Raw genomic sequence first — 21,625 nt, 5'->3', positions numbered from 1 at the left:
CCACTTTATTACTATTCTTACGACAATTTATTCTTACACCGGTACGTACTTTTTCCCATCTTAAAACCCTGTCCCAAGACCATTATCCCTCATCGAAATTTTCCCTGAAAATATTTCTGCAATAATCTCTGAGTTATATACTCCATTCTTCCATTTACTTCTCGAGGGAAAAAAATGTCCTTGGGGTATTGCATTTATTTTTTATTCATATATATATCGGGACCAAAAGAATGATTCAGCGCTCACTTTCTTAAAATGTTGACGAGAATCGATTATGTCAAGAGAAAGGGGTCGACCGTGAATTATCCGTCCGCTTTTTGACGGATTGCGTCCAATTTGGGTTTAATTTTTTCTGACGTCCTGAGGAGACGTTTATTCTTGACATCTTTATTCGAACTCGAGTCGTCTGCCGGATCTTTTTGCCGGTGAACTGCCAAACGCCGAATCCGTAATGGCGAAACGAGAATGCCAACCGGGAAAACGAGTCCGCGGCGAAATTCCTTTTTTCGAATTCGAGTGTATTCCCGTAGAACCGGTCGGCGCAAAGAATTTCCATAAACATCGGAACACTCGCGCCGGGACGCGAATTGCCGGACAGGGACGTAAACATAACAGTTACGGGATTTTCGACATCGCCTCGAAATGACTTCCTGCCGGGGATTTGATTTTCATGAATTAGCATGTCGACTTAATGGCCGTTTCGATGTTTCATCAGCATTTTTAAGCGCCACCCGAATTTATGGAGTCAAAGAACTCAGAAATCCCCGTCACCTACGAAGTCATTGAAAATGTTTATTTTTCCCCACTTCTCAAATTTAAGTAAAGTAAAAAGGTAAATAAACACGATTGCAACATAAAAATCGAAATTACACATTTTCTCCTACTCCGAGATTAACGCATACCATACCATTAGATCTTTTTCATTAAATAACGCGTTTAATCGACCGATAATTTGTAGTACTCTTCAAAGGATCCTCTATATTATATGTGATTTTAATTTACATTTAATTATTCTAATTTTCGTAGACGTTTATTGAAAAAATTGTCAGTAGTGACGCTAAAGAAAATCGATTTACGCATTACAGTATCAGGCTATCGATAGACTGAAACTTGTATTTTTCGTTAATTAACACTCGATCCTTTATTTTCAATCTTCGAAAGATCCTCTACTTTACTTGTAATTTAAATTTATATATATATTCTTTTGTCGGTAATCATTTAAGGAAAAACTGTCAACGATGACCCTAAAAAAGTGCGTTTTATGCATTTCAGGATCAGACTAGCAAAAGCGTAGGAAATGGCGAATGCCTCCGAGCTGCAATTACCCCAACTGCTTGCATAAAGATTCGTTTCTTTACGCCGGATACGCAACGGACGACCGAGAAATCGTCGCTCTCCGTGCTCTGTACGCACCGCGGCAGTCGGCAGTGCCCGAGCAATCATTAATGTTCTTACCCGATCATTATACGCACGTAATTGCTCTTAGCCGGCGGTACGGGACAATTTTCCTATCCAAGTTACGCCATTGCTCCAAGAGCTGGCCAAAGCACGCCAAGCTCGCTCCTCAAGCTCCAAGAAAGGAATAAATTGAAAAAATGGACATGCAAATCGCTGCGACCATGTTATTCATTAAAAAAAAAAAAGAACATAACTGACAGCATGTTTTCCATTCCTCCCTTACTTTTTCAATTAATAGCAAAGACACGTTCTTTAGATTAAATTCCCTGAATTCTTCGATTAACGTGTGTAAGTATAAGAGTATAACAAACGAAACGTACATGACGCGGCGGCCATCTTGGAACCGCCAATAAAACTACGCCACGCGATATGAACTAATAAAAATAGACGACGAAGCGCCGATTTTATGTCGGAGAAAATTTGTAGACATTTTAGAATTTTTCACGTTCCTCAGGATAAAATTCCCGGATTTTTGGGTGTATCGCGGGGAATTGTAAGAAACGAAATATATGACAAATCGCCTAGACACAAATATGGCCGCCACGACGCAAGCCGCAGCTCATCCACAGACCTCGATACATTGTTAAAAAAAATATTATAACTTTATAACATTTTTGTTGGAAGTTTTAGTCAGACATGATATACTAACTTTATAACATATTTTCAAATAAAATGTATAACAAATATTATAAATTTGGTACATATGTGTAATAAATTTATAATATAGTTTTTATAAATTTGTGTTGATCAGGACACGATATCGATAATTTTACTGCAACCTTATGTACTAAAAGTGTATAAATTTTCTGAATTCTTTTTAACCGTGTAGAAGATATGGAGCCGAATGCGCAACTAATGGGAGGGAAACGCAAGACAGGTTCGCCACCTGGACTAAAAGTCGACTAATGATCGCGTCTAGAACTTACGTCCAGCAGAAGTGCCGCAGGGATAATTGAATTTATAGTTGATGCACCATATCGAGTGGTCGGCGCCCGCCATAGTTGGCAGTGGAAATGCGCCAAGTCGCACGTTAAGTGTCGCCGATAGTATTTATCGTCGCAGCTGCGAATGGTCCAGTAAATCTTTATCGCGTCCTTAGAAAATAAGAAAAAAAAAAAGGACAAGAACAGAGAGAAGTCATGGAAAACACCGTAGTGGGTAATAATCGTAAAATGGTATGAAATAATAGAGAGGGAGAAACAGAAAATCTGTTCAGCGAGGGAAAATGCCGGGATTAAGTAACAGAAGGGTTGATATTAGTGCGGTGTTAGCCGATCGAATCCGTAGGGAAAATAGCCAGGTCTGACAACACTAATTTTCTGCAAAGTTAACGTGAAATCAACCCCCCACACAATGACTATCGATCAAATGACTCGCAATTAACAGGGGAGTGCCAGTCGATGGGGCAAATGCGACACGCACCGAAGCTCAACGCCGTTTGTAATGGCCATTTATAGGCTTTTTTACCCCGCGACATACATTCCCCTGCTTTTACTTTTAACACGGAAAGAAATGGGAATGCGATCCCGCCTCGTCCGAGCAATTCTCATGGATCGAGGGAACAATCATACTAGATTACGTGTGTCTAATGGCACATGTGCGTACAAGCTGTACTCACGAGTACTCTCCACACCCTTCGGCAATGGGCGGATAATTATTGTAATACCCTGCTAATTCTCCGATTTCTCGGAAATCATTACGTATAGGAAAGGAAAGGTGGTACCGAAGGTATAGATGGAAGAGAAGTGCGGATTGTACGATAGAAAAGAATTATAGGATTAAATTTGGTGCATCACTCGTGCGTAACTGGGAATACCAAATCTCGCGGCGGCCATCTTGGAATAAATCGACAAAACCGTGTCGCGCATCCCGCGAGGTAAAATAAAAATCCTGAGCATGACGAACGGCAAAAAGGGGACGGATAAAGTCAAAACAAGGATTACCCTCCAAGGCGTAATTCGGATTACAAATTGCAGAGGCCTTCCGAACACGCACGGCCATTAAACTGGCGATTTGTACGCCGAGTCGGCGTTAATCGGGCAACGCGAAGAAGAATGGCAGTGCTCGTTCCTCGGGCATTATCCCGTGTTCACATGAATTGCGCGTCGGCACGACATAATATTTTTTATAAAATAAAATAAATACAAAAGAGAGAACCTTCTTTCCCCCTTTTCGAAGTGCGAGCCGGTAAATGACGCTGCTTTTCAGGCGATAATAATTATCGACACGTACTTTGCTTACAGGTCGATAATGACGAGAACCCGACCAGTATCGGCTACCGTGGAATGAAATCGAGAGGGTTCTTCTCCAATTATTGCGGCACATTAAGGAGAAGAAAAAGGAGGAATAAGTCAGGAGAAAATATCCAGGAGATGCGGAAAGGAAACAAGACGAGCCGAACGACAAGGTCGAGCGAGATGTCGAAGAAGGACCTCCTGGTCCATTACAGAGAGGCTGCGTCCGAGCGCAATGCCTGGCAACTTTTCTTTCGGCTCCTTATAAGGTCGATTAATGGACGCCACATTTCATTCGAGATTTAATTGCAACTTCGTGCCGATGATTTATCACCGGTGCTTCCCAGAGACGCGCGCGAGCTTGGCCGAGATCTAATTCCGAGACAAAATGGACCACTCGCTGCATCAGTGATCTATGATTGAAAAAAATCTCCCCAGTCGTGATTCAGGTTTCCAAATTGTACAATCACGTATAAAAACGATATTTCAGATGTTCTGGAAATTTTATTGATGATTCTTTTAAACTCTAGAAAAGAGATAGGTACACGATGTTTAGACGTATGAGTTCATCTTCGCGGAAGGCATCGCAGAAGTCCAGGTATTTTTGTGCACCTTCAAGTACGGGTATCCCTATTTACGACACAACGGAAAATAGGATAAAACGACATTTTGCGATATCTCGTAATTCGCTAAGCCGGCCTGATGGCGACCTACTAAATTATGTTCCTAAGCCACCATAAAACGGAGGACGTAAAGGCGGAAGCCGTGATCCTACAAGAGTACATTTATTTGTGATGTTGGCGCATTCGTGCCCTATCTCAATTATTATTACCCCAATTATAGTTAGAATTACTGACGTCACATGTTAATGCACCTTATCGTCTCGACACTCAGGTGCGTTATTTCAAAATTTTACGTTTCTTATCTGATAATTTAGTTGCAGGGTATTAAAGAAAACGGAGTCTCTGAGAATTTTGAAGAAATCCATATTAAATCTCATTTTTTCTCTACGATTAGATACGAAAGGTCCGGTATTTTGAACCTCTCTGTAGGCATGACATGCATTAGACATGCGAAATCTGATATGTCTACATGACGTCTAAATCTTATGAAGATGTCACACGTTAATCATGATTCATTTTGAATTTCATTTGTCCGCAAGTTTGGACAAGTGAAAGGGGATCCATTAATTTTGAACCTATCTATAGACATGCCATGCACTGGACACGCGATACGTGATATGTGTCTCCACCACGTCTAACGTTTATCGAGACGTTAGACGTAACTCGATAAGTATGACCCACATGGGAACGACGAGGAGACAGTACCAGGTATTACCTGAAACAGTACTCTCAATGCACTTAATTTAATTCCTTAATTTAATCCCAGCGAAAATTCAGCCGGATAAAAAAAATGGTCAATACTTTCTTTCCTCTTAAGGGGGTGTGAAAGTGATATCTAAGGAGTCAATTGTTCATTAAATTTTCCTCCGAACTGGATGTACCGAATCGTTTCAATCTTTAAAACGTAAATATGAAGGCAATATGGAAGGTCCTGACACTCATGGAATTAAATTTTTTATAATACATTCTTTAATGATCAGTAAATAAATTTTTTTTTAAATGAAATTTCATGGGTGTCAGGACCTTTCTTGTAGCCTCTTTGTTTACATTGGAAAGTTTGAAACGATTTGGTATACCCAGTTCGGAGAGAAGTGTCATAAACCAGGTCCCTTTGACGCCATTTTCACATCACCTTAATCCAAACCTCTTTCCATACCAGCAACCCTTTCAGAGGCTCAAAGAAGACTTTGAATGATGGAAAGAAGGACGATTTAGTAAGCCAATACGGCGACCTTCGAGTCACTATATTCGGTGGTATTGGCCAAAAGTGCAACTGACCTTCCGTTGCGAATTACTATACGATCGCAAGCAACCTTGCGAGTCATTGGGGAAAGGAGGTGAAAAAAGATACAAGAACCATACACCGCGTTTGTTGTCAAGAAAGGGTTGTCGAGACTCGGTCGAAGTAATGGCAGGGGACATGCGAGAAAAAAATATCCCGCTTAAAATTAATTGATCTACATTGTCGATCGTGAAATTCAGCGACCATAAGTGTAATCACCAAAATTCTAAAACAAAAAAAAATATGAAGGTCGCGGGATTTGAACCCTCGACCCTTCACAGCAGAGTCTAACGAAACGCCAGTTGGTGACAAAATAAGTATAAACGATATCTCTCGTTTTTCTTCAGTCTTGAGGAGGATTTATTATCTGGCGATTATGTGACATGACTATTAATGTTAAAAATAAAAGAATGAAAAAAAAATTAAATTCACAGTGGCGGCCAGAATATTACCGAACAGCATTTAAACCGCGATATATCTCGGCCGAAGGCCGAAGCCTCGGACTTCCTTTGGGGAGTAATTCGAGAGTCGGCAAAGTAGCGTTCTCTTCGTCGTTATTACCGCGACTTACCAAACATGGAGGCGAGTGGTGCTCGAAAGCCGATCGGGGCGTACTCGCGAGTCTTTCAAGTCGAGCTCGACCATGTAGAATCGGGCCGAAACGACGTCCAAAGGACGTCCGATGGAAATCAGACAAGAAATATCCCCGTCGAGGAAGGATCCCGCCAGCTGGCAAGCCCTCAGAAACAAATAAAGCCCCGTTTCGCCATTAATCCCGACCACTCCCGTTCCAAAATGGCGGCCCCGGGATAATCCGACGTGCGATTAGACGACATCTAAAGCGGCAATATCAATCGCTAAACGGGTCATTAAATCCTCGATGACATTAAACGTCTATATCAGACTCGAATGATCCATTGAAGAAAATTTTCTCTGGATTTTAATGACGCGGTCAGATAAAAAAGGCAATAAAAAATCGGAGAATTATTTCCCCATCGGACGTTGCGTTAATTATTGTCGCTGCAGAAGGAATTACGTCGAAGACTTCGCGCCAAGAAGGGTCGTAACTTATTGTCAGTTGATTCTATTAATGCTCGACTAGTCAACGTATTTAACGTAGTGGCTGTAATTAATAAGGGTGATTGATTCATTCGTAAACGATCAATTATAGGAGAGCAGCGGTGCAAATGCATCGCGAGACTGGTGCGACGATAAATTCAACGGTGTCGAGGCGGAACCTTTGAACTTGCCGCCATCTTGTCAAGAAAGCAGATTCTGTCGGGCAAGTTGGACTCCATGTACTTAGAGGCAACAATATCCACGACGTTTATGGGGACGGTAAATTCCACCGACAGAAAAGTGAGCTTTCCACATTCCTGCTCCTCCCCCAGCAACGAACGCTTCTCTTTAAAATAAAATCAAAATACACGTAAATATTCACTTTGAGCGAGTGCCACTTGAGTGGCCATTTTAAAACGCATCCTTCGAAGCCCAGTGACCTGATTTTGCTTTTAAAAAATTATCCCCATCCTTATTCCGTGTATGTGCAGAATCGTGTGGAGCCCTAGGACCCCTCGCAGGTAACAAGGTCATAGAAAAAATTCCGAATTTTAATATATAACAATAATGAGAAAAGGAAATGGATTGGGTACTCCGTAGAGGAGAAAGAAATTCGTCGCTCGAGTTCTCGGGATTTTTTTCAAAGTAACGACATAAACGACCAACGTTACCCTGCTTCGGGTCTTTGCTGGGAGTAACTGCAAGGTATACCAACCTTACGGCTTAATAATTTCATAATGGCGAGTTCTCTAGGAGCGATCGACAGCCAAGCCTTGAGCGTTATCGCTGGAATTCATCCTACGCGATCGCTGCCCACTTTGGCCCCGGTTATAAGACTCCTTTGATTTTCTGCCTGTTTATTTCTTTTTTTTATCACGAATATTTCCGCGCATTTTTAGATAACGCGAGAAACATGGCCGCGCCTCCGACTCGAAGGTGGGTCACAAGACGCCTGGAAAAATGAAGGGAAAAATATGGTTTCATGGAGATTGAGAAAGATTTACTTGGGTAAAAATTAAAGGCGGTGTTTTTTTTTTAGATTTTTCGTGTTATCGGGAGGATTTTATTAAGGTGCGAATGTGTACTTTCACTCAAGGGAAGAGTTCGACGAGGGGGAAAAGGAAAGTTCCAAGATGGCGGCCCCCAAGATCGAAATCGTCACTGTCAACGTCAAGGCTTAGCACGTCGGCAGTCTTTGTCAATGTCGTGCCTCTTGTTACTTAAACCCGACGTATAATGTATAATTCAACGACTATCCCTGCGCCATGGGACCCGAGACGACAAGGCGTGCTCACAATGGGCAAATCAACAAATAAATCTAGGCCGACGTATCGTTTGATCGATCGTCCCTCATTGTTATATTCCTAACAGAGATTCCGCGGTGACTGGCAGTCACAACAAATGGCGTTAATACGACAATCATAGAGACATTGCGATGACTGGACAGAAGTCGGCGACGTACAGGTCGAGATGCAATAACTCTGTTTAAAACGAGGAAATTAAAAAAAAAAGAGACATCCTTCTTTAACCTATATACGTTTTCAAGAATTAAATTACGATTACAAAGGAGAATAAATTACAGTAAGCTCGCCACGATTTCCGACACCTCGAGATATCGTTTATCTCTTTACTTCGTCTTAGACCTCGAAATACGACGCGCCACCTTCGGAGATTTCACCACGGAAATCTTCGGTCTAATAATTAATTTCTTCGCGTCAAGGAACGCGTAGATGTCCTTAGGCGATTTTAAGTTATATCACTCGAGGTGACATAATTTAATTAAGTCGGTATAAACGAGTTCAGCCCTCGGCCCAGCTTTGGACGAAGGTGCGTCAGCTAATCCGACTTCGGCGTTCATGCCGTGGAAAACCTTAAGACCTTAATGGCAGTCATTAATTGACAGGCGTCAAAATTCCTTTGTACAGCCTTAAGGTCGGCTTGTACGTGGCAACTTTGTACAGACCGCCTCTTATTCTCCCTATTAGCACGAGAATCCCATCGCGAATCGCCCGCGTTTCATTAGAATTTCTTTAGAAAGAAACTCCCACAAGCCCTTAAATATCATTAAATTATGTCACTCGAGGCGACATATTTTAATTGAGCTCGTTTAACTTCGGCGGAAGATACACACCGAATTCATGGTACCCAACGCAGGTTTCAACGCTCACACCGTTCACGAACAGCCTTAAGGTCCCAATAAAGGCCTTTATTAACCGGCGCTAGAATCCCATTCTAAATCTTTAAGGCCGGTTTTCACGACATTACGACAGCCCCCCTATTTGCGTAAAAATTGCCTCGGTAATCATCTCTACTTGATTAGCATTTCACTGAAAAAGGATCTTCTGCTAACCCTTAAGGCTCTAAAAGTTATATTACTCGAGACGACGTAACGTAATTAATCCAATATGAACTCATCCAAGGCAATATAATCCTACCCAAGGTACTCAAAGTTTATTTCACGATGTTTCTGAACAGCCTTAAGGTCATTAAAGCCTCAACGAAGGCCGTTCATTATCCGTCGCAAGAATTCCTGCATCGAACCTGAATGCCTGTTCTCATGTGGCGACAATGCGTGTGCCATCTCTCTTATTTCTCCCCAAACTCGCAAAAATCGCCTCATTCGCACGTGAGATTCGCGTCATGACACCGCCATGACACTTCCGGCAAGCATTCGAGTCCCTTTACACGTGTATACCCCGAAAAAATGCTGTCCGTCCATCTGTAAAAGTGCGTCGATGCACCGAGGACGACCCCTTAGTCGAGCGTAATTTCGCAAATTTATGCTAATCCTCATGAGACGACAGCGGCTGAAAAGAGCGAACTCTCGTACGTCGGCATTTGCGAATCGACAAGACACGTGTCGAGGAAATCGCTCATTCGACCACGAAAAAAGGCGGTTCCGCGTGGCCGGTGTCGTTCAAGAAAGAAATTCCTAAAAAGAAAAAAAAAAGAGGGAAAGAGAGAGAGAGAGAGAGACCGCCAAAAACGTCGGGACCGAACGCCAAAAGTGAACGGAGCCTGAATAATTTATCACGCGAGTTGCGTGGGACTATGTGTGTTTTTTTTATTTTTTCTTTTCAAGCGCTTAAAAAGAGGCTGAATTTCCTCGCTACGAAGTACCGAGATACACAACGGACGATGATAAATGGCAATTTGAAGATTCTCATCCACGAGGTATGAGAAATATTATACCGATACGTAATGTCACCCTGCAAGGTAAATTATAAGAAACAGCAAAGTGTAATTGAAACAATGTACCGTACTTAATTAATTTTTAATAGTTCTTTAAGCTGAATCTTATGATCCGTCACGATTTATAATCTGATAAAATATTTCTTCATATTTTTTCGATAATTCCCGGTTGCAGCGAAATGTGGCTCGATATGTCGGACGTCATGCGGCGTGTCTGAGATGGCGATAAACCAAGTATTAGCGATACAAATCGGCGGCGCACTTGACCAACAAGTGCAGCGGTGCATTCGGTGCATTCGCAAGGGGACCGCGATTGGTTTTTGCACCCTCCTAACGAACGCCGGACGAGAGTAACGGCTTCGACGGGGCACAAATCGACGAGACAAATGTTCGGCCATTTGCATCGTTTAGCTCAATATTTACACGGGTCGTAATCACTTCGCCGACGTGCAGGAGCTGCAGGCACTGATTAGGAAAGTGCACGGAACGCGACGAGGATAAAGAGAGAACATGCCCGCTCGGTAGCAACGGAACGGGTGTAGGGTATCGATCTATCGATCTATCGATCTTTACGTGGCATTAACCACCGCGGGGTAAAGCGGCTTATGCAACGGACCGCCGTGAAACTGCATAAGCCGGCCATAAAGACAATGTTGACATATTTCGATGCATGGCCACTGGCGAGACCAATCGGGCATCCGGCTGTGCCCTGCATTTCACGTGCACTTTTTCAGGGGGGAAAAACGAGACTGCTGAAGAAACTCTTAATAACACCAGACGTAAGCTGGGAGGCTCGAAATGAAAATGGCGGATACACGCAAAATTACGAACGAAGCGGAGTGCATCGGAACCCATTTCCTGGACTGCCGCTCCGGAGAGGTGCACATGTTCTGTAATTGCAAGGCGAATTGGAAACACTCGATTTTCCGATTTCTCAATCCCAAATCATTACTACCTCGAGTAGCAATCGGTTGCTTCACGATCTGTCCCGCGGACAGAGCCGCATGCAGCTGCATCGGTGCATCGGACTTGCACTCACACCTTGAATTTCAATGTTTACTCAAATAAATAGATGTTATCTCAATACATAAATGTTAACACAAAATTCATTATATTCTATGGAGCCAGGGATATGCAAGAGTGCAACGAGTATCGCCTTCTACGTGCCGAGATCTGTCTTACGAAATGAGCCGCATGAAACTGCATCGGTGCATCGGACTTGCACTCACACCTTGAATTTCAATATTTACTCAAATAAATAGATATATTATTTCAGTACGTACATTTTGACCCGATAAAGAATTCTTCTTCTTCTTTTTTTTTTATTTTACACATTATAGCAACCTAATTAATTTCGTTTCCGTGCAGTCGCTGCATCAAGGAGATGCAGGAGTGCACCGAGTGTCGCATTCCGTGCATTCTCATTTCGCGCGACACGCACTCGAGTACGCGGTGTAAATTAATCACGCGGGTGGTGGATGTAAATAATTTAAGCCCGAGTCCGGTGACTTCTGTTAAGTCACGCTAAACGCATCTCTAAACGACGAAACCCCGAGCACGCTACATTATTCATTAGCCCAAGTACATATGCAAGAAGCTCGAGATTGGCCAATCGTCTTGCGTCATTTTCGAGATTTACTGCACCCTATTGTGTTTCCCGATGCGAAGACCCGACTACATTCCGTGTGGACGTCCTTAAGGGAACTTACGACCGAGTCGAAAGTGCGCTCTCTCGTCTTAGGAGCTGACAATAAAATTAAATATGCGTGGGTACACATAGGCGTGTACCTGCCCGCCGGTTATGACACTGTCGCGCAAATAACCCGGAAAAGAATTACGTTTCCGTCTCTGTCCAGCCTCGTCACCCTATCTTCGAATTCTCCCTAAAATTTGCCAGAGGCACTCGACGAAATTAAATCTCCTCGATGTAAATTTGAAGTAAAACACCCTGTCCGATTACCTGCTATAGATTCCAATCCCCAGAATTTTAATTTATCTGATTTTAATTGCAATAAAAGATACCGTAAAACGCAACGATGGGAATTATTAGAACGGCTTGAAATTCTTAGAAAATTTCCCAATTTTTCTCGTGAAAATTAAATGTGAAATAACGTGACGGGAATTATCAGACTTTTCTTGAATATCCTGAGATCGCTCGCAATTTCTTTTGCGGAAAAACAAAGTACTGGAAATTATAACGGCTGGGATTATTAGCCTGAAATTATGACACACGAGTCTCGGCTTCGAGTCACCGTTAATAATTCGTAGCAAAACGATTCCCCCGACAATAATTGCCGGCAATTCGTTCTGCCTCCATTAGCAGGGGTAAATTCGCGAATGACATGGAAAATTGCATCCCGTCCCGAAACCCAACTTCCGCGTCGCGCTCGCCATTGGTCCATTATCTCACGGCTGTCCGTGGCCGAGTTTAACAAGCGTACATGAACCATTGTCTCGCCAATGTCTCGTTGTATTATGCCGTTAATGGACAAGTTACGTATTCCCCATGGACACGGCGACGGCCGTCCAGGAGGTTATGTCCCTCGGCTGATTATAATTAATTGCCGTAAAGTTACGCGTTAAAACACGGGGCAGTGGTTTAACGCCGTCGTTTAATTTGACGCGCCTCCAAGGGAAAGACAATTTTGACCGAAAAGAGTCAGGGAAGGAAGTGAAGAGGTTGTTACGCGTTGCGTAATAATTATTGGGAATTGCGGTACGCGCCAGCGCTCATATGCGTTAATTTCTTATGTTTACGGCGGTCATAAAAAAAGGGGTAGCGACATTTCTGTCGGGATGTTAAACGCTGACGAAACCGTACCCGACTTGACACCGTCTACCGCAATTACCATATGGCTTTCAGCAATATTGGAAGGAATATCGCGTTACAAACCTCGTTAAATAAAATTTAATGAAAACGCGCTCCCTTACGCGTACGATTAAAAAATTCTCCAGCAGGGGCATTTGCTAACTAAATCAATGTCAAGGATTAAAAATCCTGGCGAAGTAAACCGGCGATTATTTTATTAATCCTCATTGAGAGACTTCGCTGTCAGCCCTATGTGCTCGAGAATCATTGTTTGGGGTGTGAGGAATTAATTATTTGATTATTTATTTATTTTCTCAGAGCGAGGGAAGTAACGGTATAGTGGAGGAGCATCGGTAGGGGGAGGATCGTTACCATTGACTTTGTCAAGTAAAAACTCCCTACCAGGCCGCTCAACTCCTCGGCCAAGATCTCCTCGACGTGCGTCGGCCTCGGATTCTCCTTTAAAGCCTAATGCATTGTAATTTATTGCCCAGGAAACTGGAGCTCGCGATCCTTAAGCGGCCATTTTCCGCGTGCCACGTGTGTGCCTCTCCCTTGCTCTCCTTCCCACGCGTGGAGTCGGGGGTCAAATTTAGACCATGGCTATTTTTTCGTTTTTCACCTCTCCTCGGCCTCTTTGGGTCTCCACGACATCCCATCTCCCGTTTCCCTTGCTCCCTACGAGCGCGGAAAGTGGAACCCCATCGTGGAACTCGAAAAATCCCGAACCCCCTTGCAGACCCATTAACTTCGCGGCGTTTCCTTCTATTTTCGCCATTTGCATTTAATGTAAACGATGTGCGGACGAAAATAAACCGGAGATGGAGAAAAAGGAAACCGGAGGATTAACTATTAACCCCAGAAATTGGCTCGCACGCTGCCATGCGGCTCAGCACGCGCGCAAGCGCAGCGCAGGAGGTCCTGGAGAAACTCTCGATGCTCGAATTGAGCCCAGCATTATTGTAATTAGGGGGATTAGCATACGATTACGGGTGGTGTACACGAGGCAGCACGGTTCAAGTCGATCTATCGAGGGATCGTTAATTCAGCCGTTACCGCGGCGTCATTAGAACGATCCTTAGAATGCCTATCGGCTTCGTCTAACCTGGCGTTTCTAGCCAAGGACTCGACTAATACTGCCTTCGGGCTTGAGAGGGAAAGGCTTCCCTCTCTGGACCCTTTTCCGAGACCCAGGGTCCTTTGTTTATCCCCCACGTCTTTTACTTCCTCGTGTTTCTCCAAAAGACCCAACAACGAGTAATCCCGACTTTTCCGACGATGAGCAATAAGCGTAGTTGTAAAAACTAAAGAATTCATGAAGGTTTGCCAAGCGGTGCACCTCTAACAAATAGGACAAAAAGCACTCATGAAATTTCATGAAGAAATTGTGATTCTGGCTGGTATTCCAGTCTGCAGTGTAATTTGTCCGTTTTCTCGGTATTAGCTTATTAATAAAATCTGGCGGCCCATGAATTTATATTCCCGCAGATATTAATCCTACGCAACATCCTGGCGTGATAGTGACCAGCGCTTCTAGTGTTTACATTAATACTTATGTGTTTATATTATCCTTTCTTTTTTATTTTATCGCATTTAGAAGACAATGGATGTTATAACTTTTCTCAAGACACCAGCATCACGATCCAATCACCAGAAAAGGGTCTCACCTGATCGGTTAGTGGCGCCCCATTTTCAAGGAGTGCCTCCAGATCCTTCATCAGTCCAGGTTCCTTTCCCCGTTCCCTGCTCCTCCTACTCGCCAGTTTCCTAGCCAGAGCCATTTCCAATAGCTGTTCCCACTCGACGACATCGTACAAAGGCTTCCTAGCACCATCCCGAGTCCTCCTCAGGGTCTTCTTCATGCTCTGCAGACAGCCCTTCCTGCCCTGGAAGACGTTCCCTAAATCCACATCCCCAGGACCACGTTGTTCAATCTCGGCAGTGATTCTGTGCCACTTCCTCTCCTTGGGGTTCCTGATGACGTTGCTGTCGTCCCAGCCATCTTCCATCTTCTTGAACCGCTCGTTTGTAGGAATCCCACCCCGAAGAGTGTCGGCCCAGCTCTCCCTCTTCCGGTACCGCTTCTCCAGGCCATTACAAGGCGACATCTTCTTGCCGAATTTCTTTGGCGACCTCTGATCGCTGATGCTGGAGTCCGATCGCCTGGGCTTATCTCGGTCCATTCCGTTCAGGACGCGATCGATTTTCCGGATCATATTGCTGGCAGGATCCTGCAAAGTGTCCGCTCCATGTTCCGAAGAGTTCATACTGTCGCTGTCGCTGTACTCCCAGGAGCTGATGCTGTTCCTGCTCAGCTTCCTGCTGGACTCACTGCCGTTCATGGGGCTGCTGGATGGGCTGGACTTGACCTCCTTCTTCAGGGGACTTTGCTGACGAGCAGCTTGAAAGTTGGCGCGACTGTTCTGCTTGGCGATCCCACTCGCATGGGCCTTGCCTCTACACGCTTTGTGATGGTGGACATTGTTGATGTTGTTGGCCGGCATCTTGAATGCCGCCCTCGAAGGGACTTCCGTTCGTCAAACTGGACTCTCCTACGAAGGCAACCTCGAAAGAACCTCAGGACACGCTCATTTGGTACCAGAAGAACGAAGCATCTGGAGCAAAGTGCTGATCAGTCTGATCATGGAGGTCAAACTAACGATGGATGTTGATAGTTATCCAGGATCCAAGTTATAGTTCAAGTTCACTCATCATTACAAGGTTTACCCTGGATACCGTCGACGCTCTTTGTGAAAAGGAACCACGGGGTTTTAAAATAGACCTCCAATTTCGTTTGCCACGTGAGGGAACTCTGTACGTGACGATGGTACAGCAGGAGGGTTCCAGGAAGTTCCCCAAGTACACGTAGACCGTTAACGTCTAGGGAACGTTCGTAATCCAGGGACACTTAACCTCGGAACGAGTGGACGATTGCGAAGATAACAGCTAAAAGGAGCTGTAAATCAGTCGAGCCCCTCTGGATGACCAGCCACAAAAAAGTTCGTCCTGTCCAGACACTAGAGGAGGCCCCTTCCCCAGGTCTGAGGCACTTCTCTCCACTGAGGAACCTTTCCTAGCCTTATCCAAAATCTCGCTGGAATGCCCCGCACCACCAACACCCAGTCCCTTCGGCATGGACTTAATGATCACCGACTCGATTCCTTGGAAGCCAGATATCACGTGGTGCTTCAACTCGGCATCTCGATTCCAGGCATCCCTACTTCCTGGCGTGGAATGGAGATTCCCTGCAGCAACGTCATCAGGAAACCGGCGATTGGAACACTTGGTTGGAATCCTTCATCAGCGGAACCACGTCGTCTCGGTTGCTAAGCGCTAACTGGCCAGACTCCTCGGCCTCCGGATCCCCGAGGGCTTTCAGAGGCAAGAGAAAAGCTCCAGCACCTCCTCGGCTGTCTGAAAGGGAGTCGCAGAGGGTGAATGGTCGGCTCGTGCGCAATCGCGACTTCGGGGAACAGGTGAAGGAGTCTCGACTGGCGTCGCAAGTGTCACCGTCACGTGGAAGGCTCGACGCACTTGCAGAGGGTCTCACACCCTTTCCCTCGCATTCTCGCTGAAGGACCAGTCCGAGTGGCTAGAGGGGTTCTACGGGTTACGGTTACAGAGTCCTGGAGGGTCTAGGAAACCTGGGGAAGGTCTATAAGATGCAACGAGTGGCCCAGAGGTGGATGATCGGCAAACGCGGCGATTACACCTATGGCTTGAAAGATGAGGAATTGAACACCCAACGAGATCGATTGGCGTATCGTAAATGTCACAAGTACGCTTCCAAACTGTAGGAAAAATGAATCCGTTAAAAAGTGCAACGAGATATAAGAAAAGTATTTAAAATTCAATAAAACCCTATTGAAACTAGAAGCTGGCTCAGTTCAGCGATGAACATCCAACAACTTTAAACGGGATAGAGGGCAAACAGCTGATAAGCATGATGCCCAAGTACAATTAACTCGTTAATCAGATCCGGTAACACGGAAGCGAGCTGCGATGTACTGATCAAAGCTGATGATATCGTTAGAAGACCGATAAACATTAATAAGACGAGAAGCTGACCCAGATCAGCATGAACAGCAAACAACTTTGAATGGGATACTGGGCGAACGAAGCAGCTGATAGATATGATACCAAGGTGCAGTTAGCAGGTTAATTAAACCCAGTAACGCGTAAATTCCATGAACGATATCGTCAAAAAAGTAATAAACATTAATAAGACGAGAAGGTGGTCCAGGTCAGCAACGAACACCAATCAGCTATGAATGGAATGAAGGGCGAGTGGAACAGCTGATGGGCATGACGCCAAAGGGCAATCAACCGGTTTCCTGATGATGCCAAAGTGCAATTAGCTGGTTAATCAGATCCGGTAACGCGGAAGCGAGCTGCAGTGTGCTAAGCAAAGCCGATGAACGATATCGTGGACTGATGGAGCAACATCCGAAACCGGGTGACGGGGACCAACACGGTTTAATTAGACGATCAACGAGCCAAAGGGCGGAAACGGGCAAACAAAGTGATTACTAGGCAAACAGCGATGTCGGCGCCACGGTCGCTGGCCGGAAGGCCGGTCAGCACGGCAAACGCGACGAACAGGTCGCGGATCGGAGCCCCGGAACCGACTGACTCGGACCGACTCGAGACACTCGAGCGACTCGGCAGTCTGACTCTGGCTGACTCCAGCGAGAGAGGCGTGTGCCCACGTCCCTCTCGAGCTTCCCTCCGCCTCTGCCTGGCCTCTGCTGCCGCTGCCTACTTCTTCGGAAGCACACCGCCAGCGGGCACCGAGGAGCCACCAGAGGCTGGGTCGAATTAGTTCCCAATCGGCAACAAGACTGATCCTAGAAGTCTGGTCTAGCAGCCTCTCAGGTTAACTCGATTTCGCATTTGTAATTTGATTTCTTTATGTATCTTTGAGGAATGGCGCTTAATGGAGTTTAGTGACCACCCAAGTTTGGAAGTGCTGAAGTTTTTTGGTAGATATACGGGATAAATCTAATTAGTTCCCAATCAGCAACAGGACTGATTCTAGGAATCTGGTCTAGCAGCCTCTCGGGTTAAACAACTCGATTTCGCATTTGTAATTTGATTTCTTTATGTATCTTTGAGGAATGGCGCTTAATGGAGTTAAGTGACCACACTAGTTTGGAACTGCTGAAGTTTTTTGGTAGATGTACAGAAAAAAATCGGATTAGTTCCCAATCAGCACCTGGATTGAATCTAGAGAAGTCTAATTCATTAGCTTGTCCCCTTGAGGAATTTAATTTTACACTTTTAATTTGACGATTTAATGTACCGTTGTCTTAAGAACTTGACGCTTGATAGGGCTTAGTAGCCACCTTAGTTTAGAACCTCTTGGTAGCTAAACAAGAATAATTGAATTAATTGTAATCACCAGGGGAACTGAACCTAGAGAAGCCGGGTCCAGTAATTGATCAATTTAACCGACTTGATTTTGCATTTGTAATTTCACTTTTTAATGTGTTCTCGTTTTAGATATGAAAGTCAATGAGGCTTAATAGTCATCAAAGTTTTAACCTCAACAGTTTCTTCTTAGCAGCTATTCGACATAGGTCGAATTAATTCCTTGTCGACAACGGGGCTGAATATAAAGGAATCTAAGCCAACGACCTATCAACTTGGATAAGATAATTCCGCGTTTTGAACTTGGCTTATTAACGCGTCTATGTTTTAGGGATGGCACTTGATGGGGCTTTTGGAACCGTCCAAGTTTGGAACCTTTAAAGTTTTTTCTCAGCAGCTGTACAAGTCGGAACTTTTAGATGTTTTGTTTACTATAATTTTCGTTTTGTCCAAGTTTATGGGAGTACCGGCCGTCAGGGGACCATTTATAAGTACAAACGGAAACATTAATAGTGAATCGTCTGAAGTTGACGCTGGTACCGAAATAACCGGACGTCCATCACTGGCTCGAGGTTCCCCAACGTTGCAGCGTAACGCATAATTCGGGGGTGCATTTCTAAAGTACACAGTACTGTTTATACCCTGAAGATAGAATTTTTCAATTGCAGATTTATTGGAAGAATACGAAGATTATTTAGATGAATCGCATGGATGCCTTGGGAGATTTTCTAGGATCGGCTCACCCTCGCAGGACGTTTCTCGAGGACTTCAACCACGGCTGCGATTTTCTCCTTCTAATGCGATTATAGTAACGCCAATGAAATTCCCGGAGGTGTTGCTCCTTCTATCCCAAGTCGTCCTTCTTGGCCATATCTGCATAAAAATCGCACACGTACTCATTCCGTGTTACAGTCCGAGGATTACGCGAGGATTCTCTAGGTGATTTTTAACTTCAACCAGACTTTTTTTTCCCGCCAAACTGTTGCATTTTCCTACCCTGCTACGCGCAGCCACGAATTATACGTAACGGAGCAAACCAGACAAACTTTGCGCTTTAATTATTAAGTGCCCCGTCAACGAGCGCGGTTAAGTGCCAAGGACATAATTATTGGCCTCCTTGTACGGATCAGCGATCCATATTAATCTGCATTTTCCAGCGAGCCCAGGGGACGATTTTTTTATACCCGGCTTGTAAAACTAATTGCACCATCTCCGTCAGGAGTCCATTCACATTCTTCCCGACTTGCTGCTTGGAAATTGTTTAAATACATCGTCACACCTCTTACATACCGCGATAAGTGCCCATTACCAGTCTTCTATAAGCTAGGCAATGTAATTTGAGGATCGTATGAGATTTTTTCACTTTCCACCTGCCAAGGGAACTCTTAAAAGTGTCTTCTCCGTGTCATTAATCATTTTTCTGTGGGGAAGAGAAATTTCGTTTAAATACATTCACGCAATTGTAAATTCTCAACATTATAATTCCTTAAAAATTCTAATTTCGACATTTTTGGACTCGGCTTATGGTGACCCGGCTGGAACGTTTACTCTTTTCAAAAGCTTAAATCTTTCTTCGCCCCAAGCTCGTTCCGCTTTCTTTTCATTCCCCACGACCACAGGAATCGAAATTAGAAGCTCAGAAATACCGCGGACCACCAACGCGTCGCAGGCGATTAAACACGCGCAATTGACACGACGAATTAATTGACACAGTCAATTTCCTTCGTAATGAAAAACCCTTTTCATCTCTTTTATATTTAATTAATCGATTAATTGAATTTATTAAATCGCAAAATATCCACAAGTTTGTTCCTCTCTCAAGAGATAAAAAGAAAGACTGAAGATTAATCTCGAAAGAAGATTCTTAAAAGTGTAATTAATTGGAGTCATTATCTTCGTACTTATTTGGAGCTCCTCAGTGGAGATATCTTCGATTGCGTCTTGGCAATTTATCGTATCGGTGTAATCGGATTTATTATCCCGAATGGACGCGCTTTCATAAGAAGTCAACAGTCGGACTTACTTTCGCGACCCACGCACAAATCAGCTCCGAAACGCACCTTTCTTTACGCGCACGCACCGCGCGTGGCGGAGCCTCGCAAAGTCTATTTTAAGAACCCGCAGAATTATAATCCGAGTAAAGTAAGTTAGTCAGCAAGCTTTGGAGACTGGACAGTAGGACAAGCACGAGAATGTAAGTGCATCGCGAAGTGCATACATGCACCAAGACTGAACTGCACCGAGACAGGCTCAGCTGACCTGCATCGCGCGCTGCAACGCGGAAAACGAGGGACATGTTCTTCTGAATATGAACACTGTATTAATAAATATATTTCAGGAGATTGAAATATACAGATTTTACTGATTGTTCAAATTCTATAACTCCACGAGGTTAAAAAGACGGATTAAAATTATTAAGGTGATATGAAAGTGTCATGAAAGAGGCCTCATTTATGAAATTTTTCTACGAACTGGGTGTACCGAATCGTTTCCAACCTTCAATGTGAATATGGAGGGCATAAGGAAGGTGCTGAAACCCATGAAATATAATTTAATTTAATTTATATATAGACATTTTTTTAATTTTATGTAAAAAATGAAATTTTATGGGTATCGCGACATTCTTCATAGCCTCTATATTCATGTTGTGAAGTTTGAAACGATGCGGTGCACCAAGGGGAAAAGTTTCATGAATGATTGACTCCTCAGATGCCAGTTTCATATCCCCTTAATCTTCACATCCCTTTGATAACTCGGATTTCATTTAGATCAGATTAGACTGTTTAGGTTATAATTAGGAAAGTTCACATTAAGGCTAACGCGGGGATGAAATTTTAGAATTTCTCATACTGGGAGGACATATTAAGGCAATGACGGATTGCACAAGTACGGTATTGTGCAATGTAAACATCGAGCGGCAACGCGGAGGAAGAATATTGTCACTGCAATCGAGACTCCAAGGAAAGTTACTTCATCGAGGATGCAACGAGAGAGGCGTTCAACGAGGCCCGTTTAACGAGGCCCATTTTCATATAAAAGTTTCCTGATTGGTTCAGAGAATTGGGGTATGAAAATTATTCAGCAATTGCCTCGGTACGCTCAGCCAAATCGTTCCTCGGGAACGGCACATCCCAACACGAGGCATTCACCGAAAGGAGTTAAGGACTTATCTTCGAGAATATCTCTTGAAATTATTATAATCAAAACCCCGTTAATGTTCGAAATCTTATGACGAACGTGTCGTACTGGCCGCGAAGGCCGGGCTTAAATCGTAACAACCGATCGAGGCCGGCATCGCCGTAAAATTCTCGCATGCAGTAAAATTGTTAACGCGCACCTCGAGTATAAACGAAACGAAGAACAAAGGACGTTTTTGTAATAGGTTTCGGATTTTTATTTGGCAATACTTTTTACAACGGGCCTCTAAAGCTATTCCATACATAACCTCGCGAAGCACCACTACTCTGGGTGTCGTTATTTCTTTTATCACATAAACGATATTTCGATGATTTATCCCGAAATTCGCGAATTTACACGACGCCATGCTTCCGTAATACCCTCATAAAAAACGTCTCGAGATTTCGTACATTTTTTAAGT

General features: G+C 44.0%; 1 protein-coding gene across 3 annotated transcripts in view; it reads right to left on the bottom strand.

Annotated features, from left to right (window-relative positions):
- The window catches only part of LOC105699960 (unconventional myosin-XVIIIa), a 146,718-nt gene that overhangs the window by 75,487 nt on the left and 49,606 nt on the right, over positions 1–21,625 (bottom strand). Inside the window, exon 1 of one of the 3 annotated variants that reach the window (XM_012425636.2) lies at positions 14,325–16,214. The exons of the other annotated variants lie outside the window; for them this stretch is intronic. Coding sequence (XP_012281059.1) covers positions 14,325–15,161 — 837 coding nt within the window. The 5' untranslated portion in view covers positions 15,162–16,214. Of the gene's footprint in view, positions 1–14,324; positions 16,215–21,625 lie in introns of those variants that run through there. 3 annotated transcript variants of the gene reach the window in all.

Source organism: Orussus abietinus, unplaced genomic scaffold, assembly GCF_000612105.2.
Source record: "Orussus abietinus isolate OABI.00-Male unplaced genomic scaffold, Oabi_2.0 scaffold176, whole genome shotgun sequence".
In the NCBI taxonomy this organism is placed as follows: domain Eukaryota; kingdom Metazoa; phylum Arthropoda; class Insecta; order Hymenoptera; family Orussidae; genus Orussus; species Orussus abietinus.
Note: the sequence above shows the minus strand (reverse complement) of the source record. Positions and strands in the feature narration are given on the sequence as shown.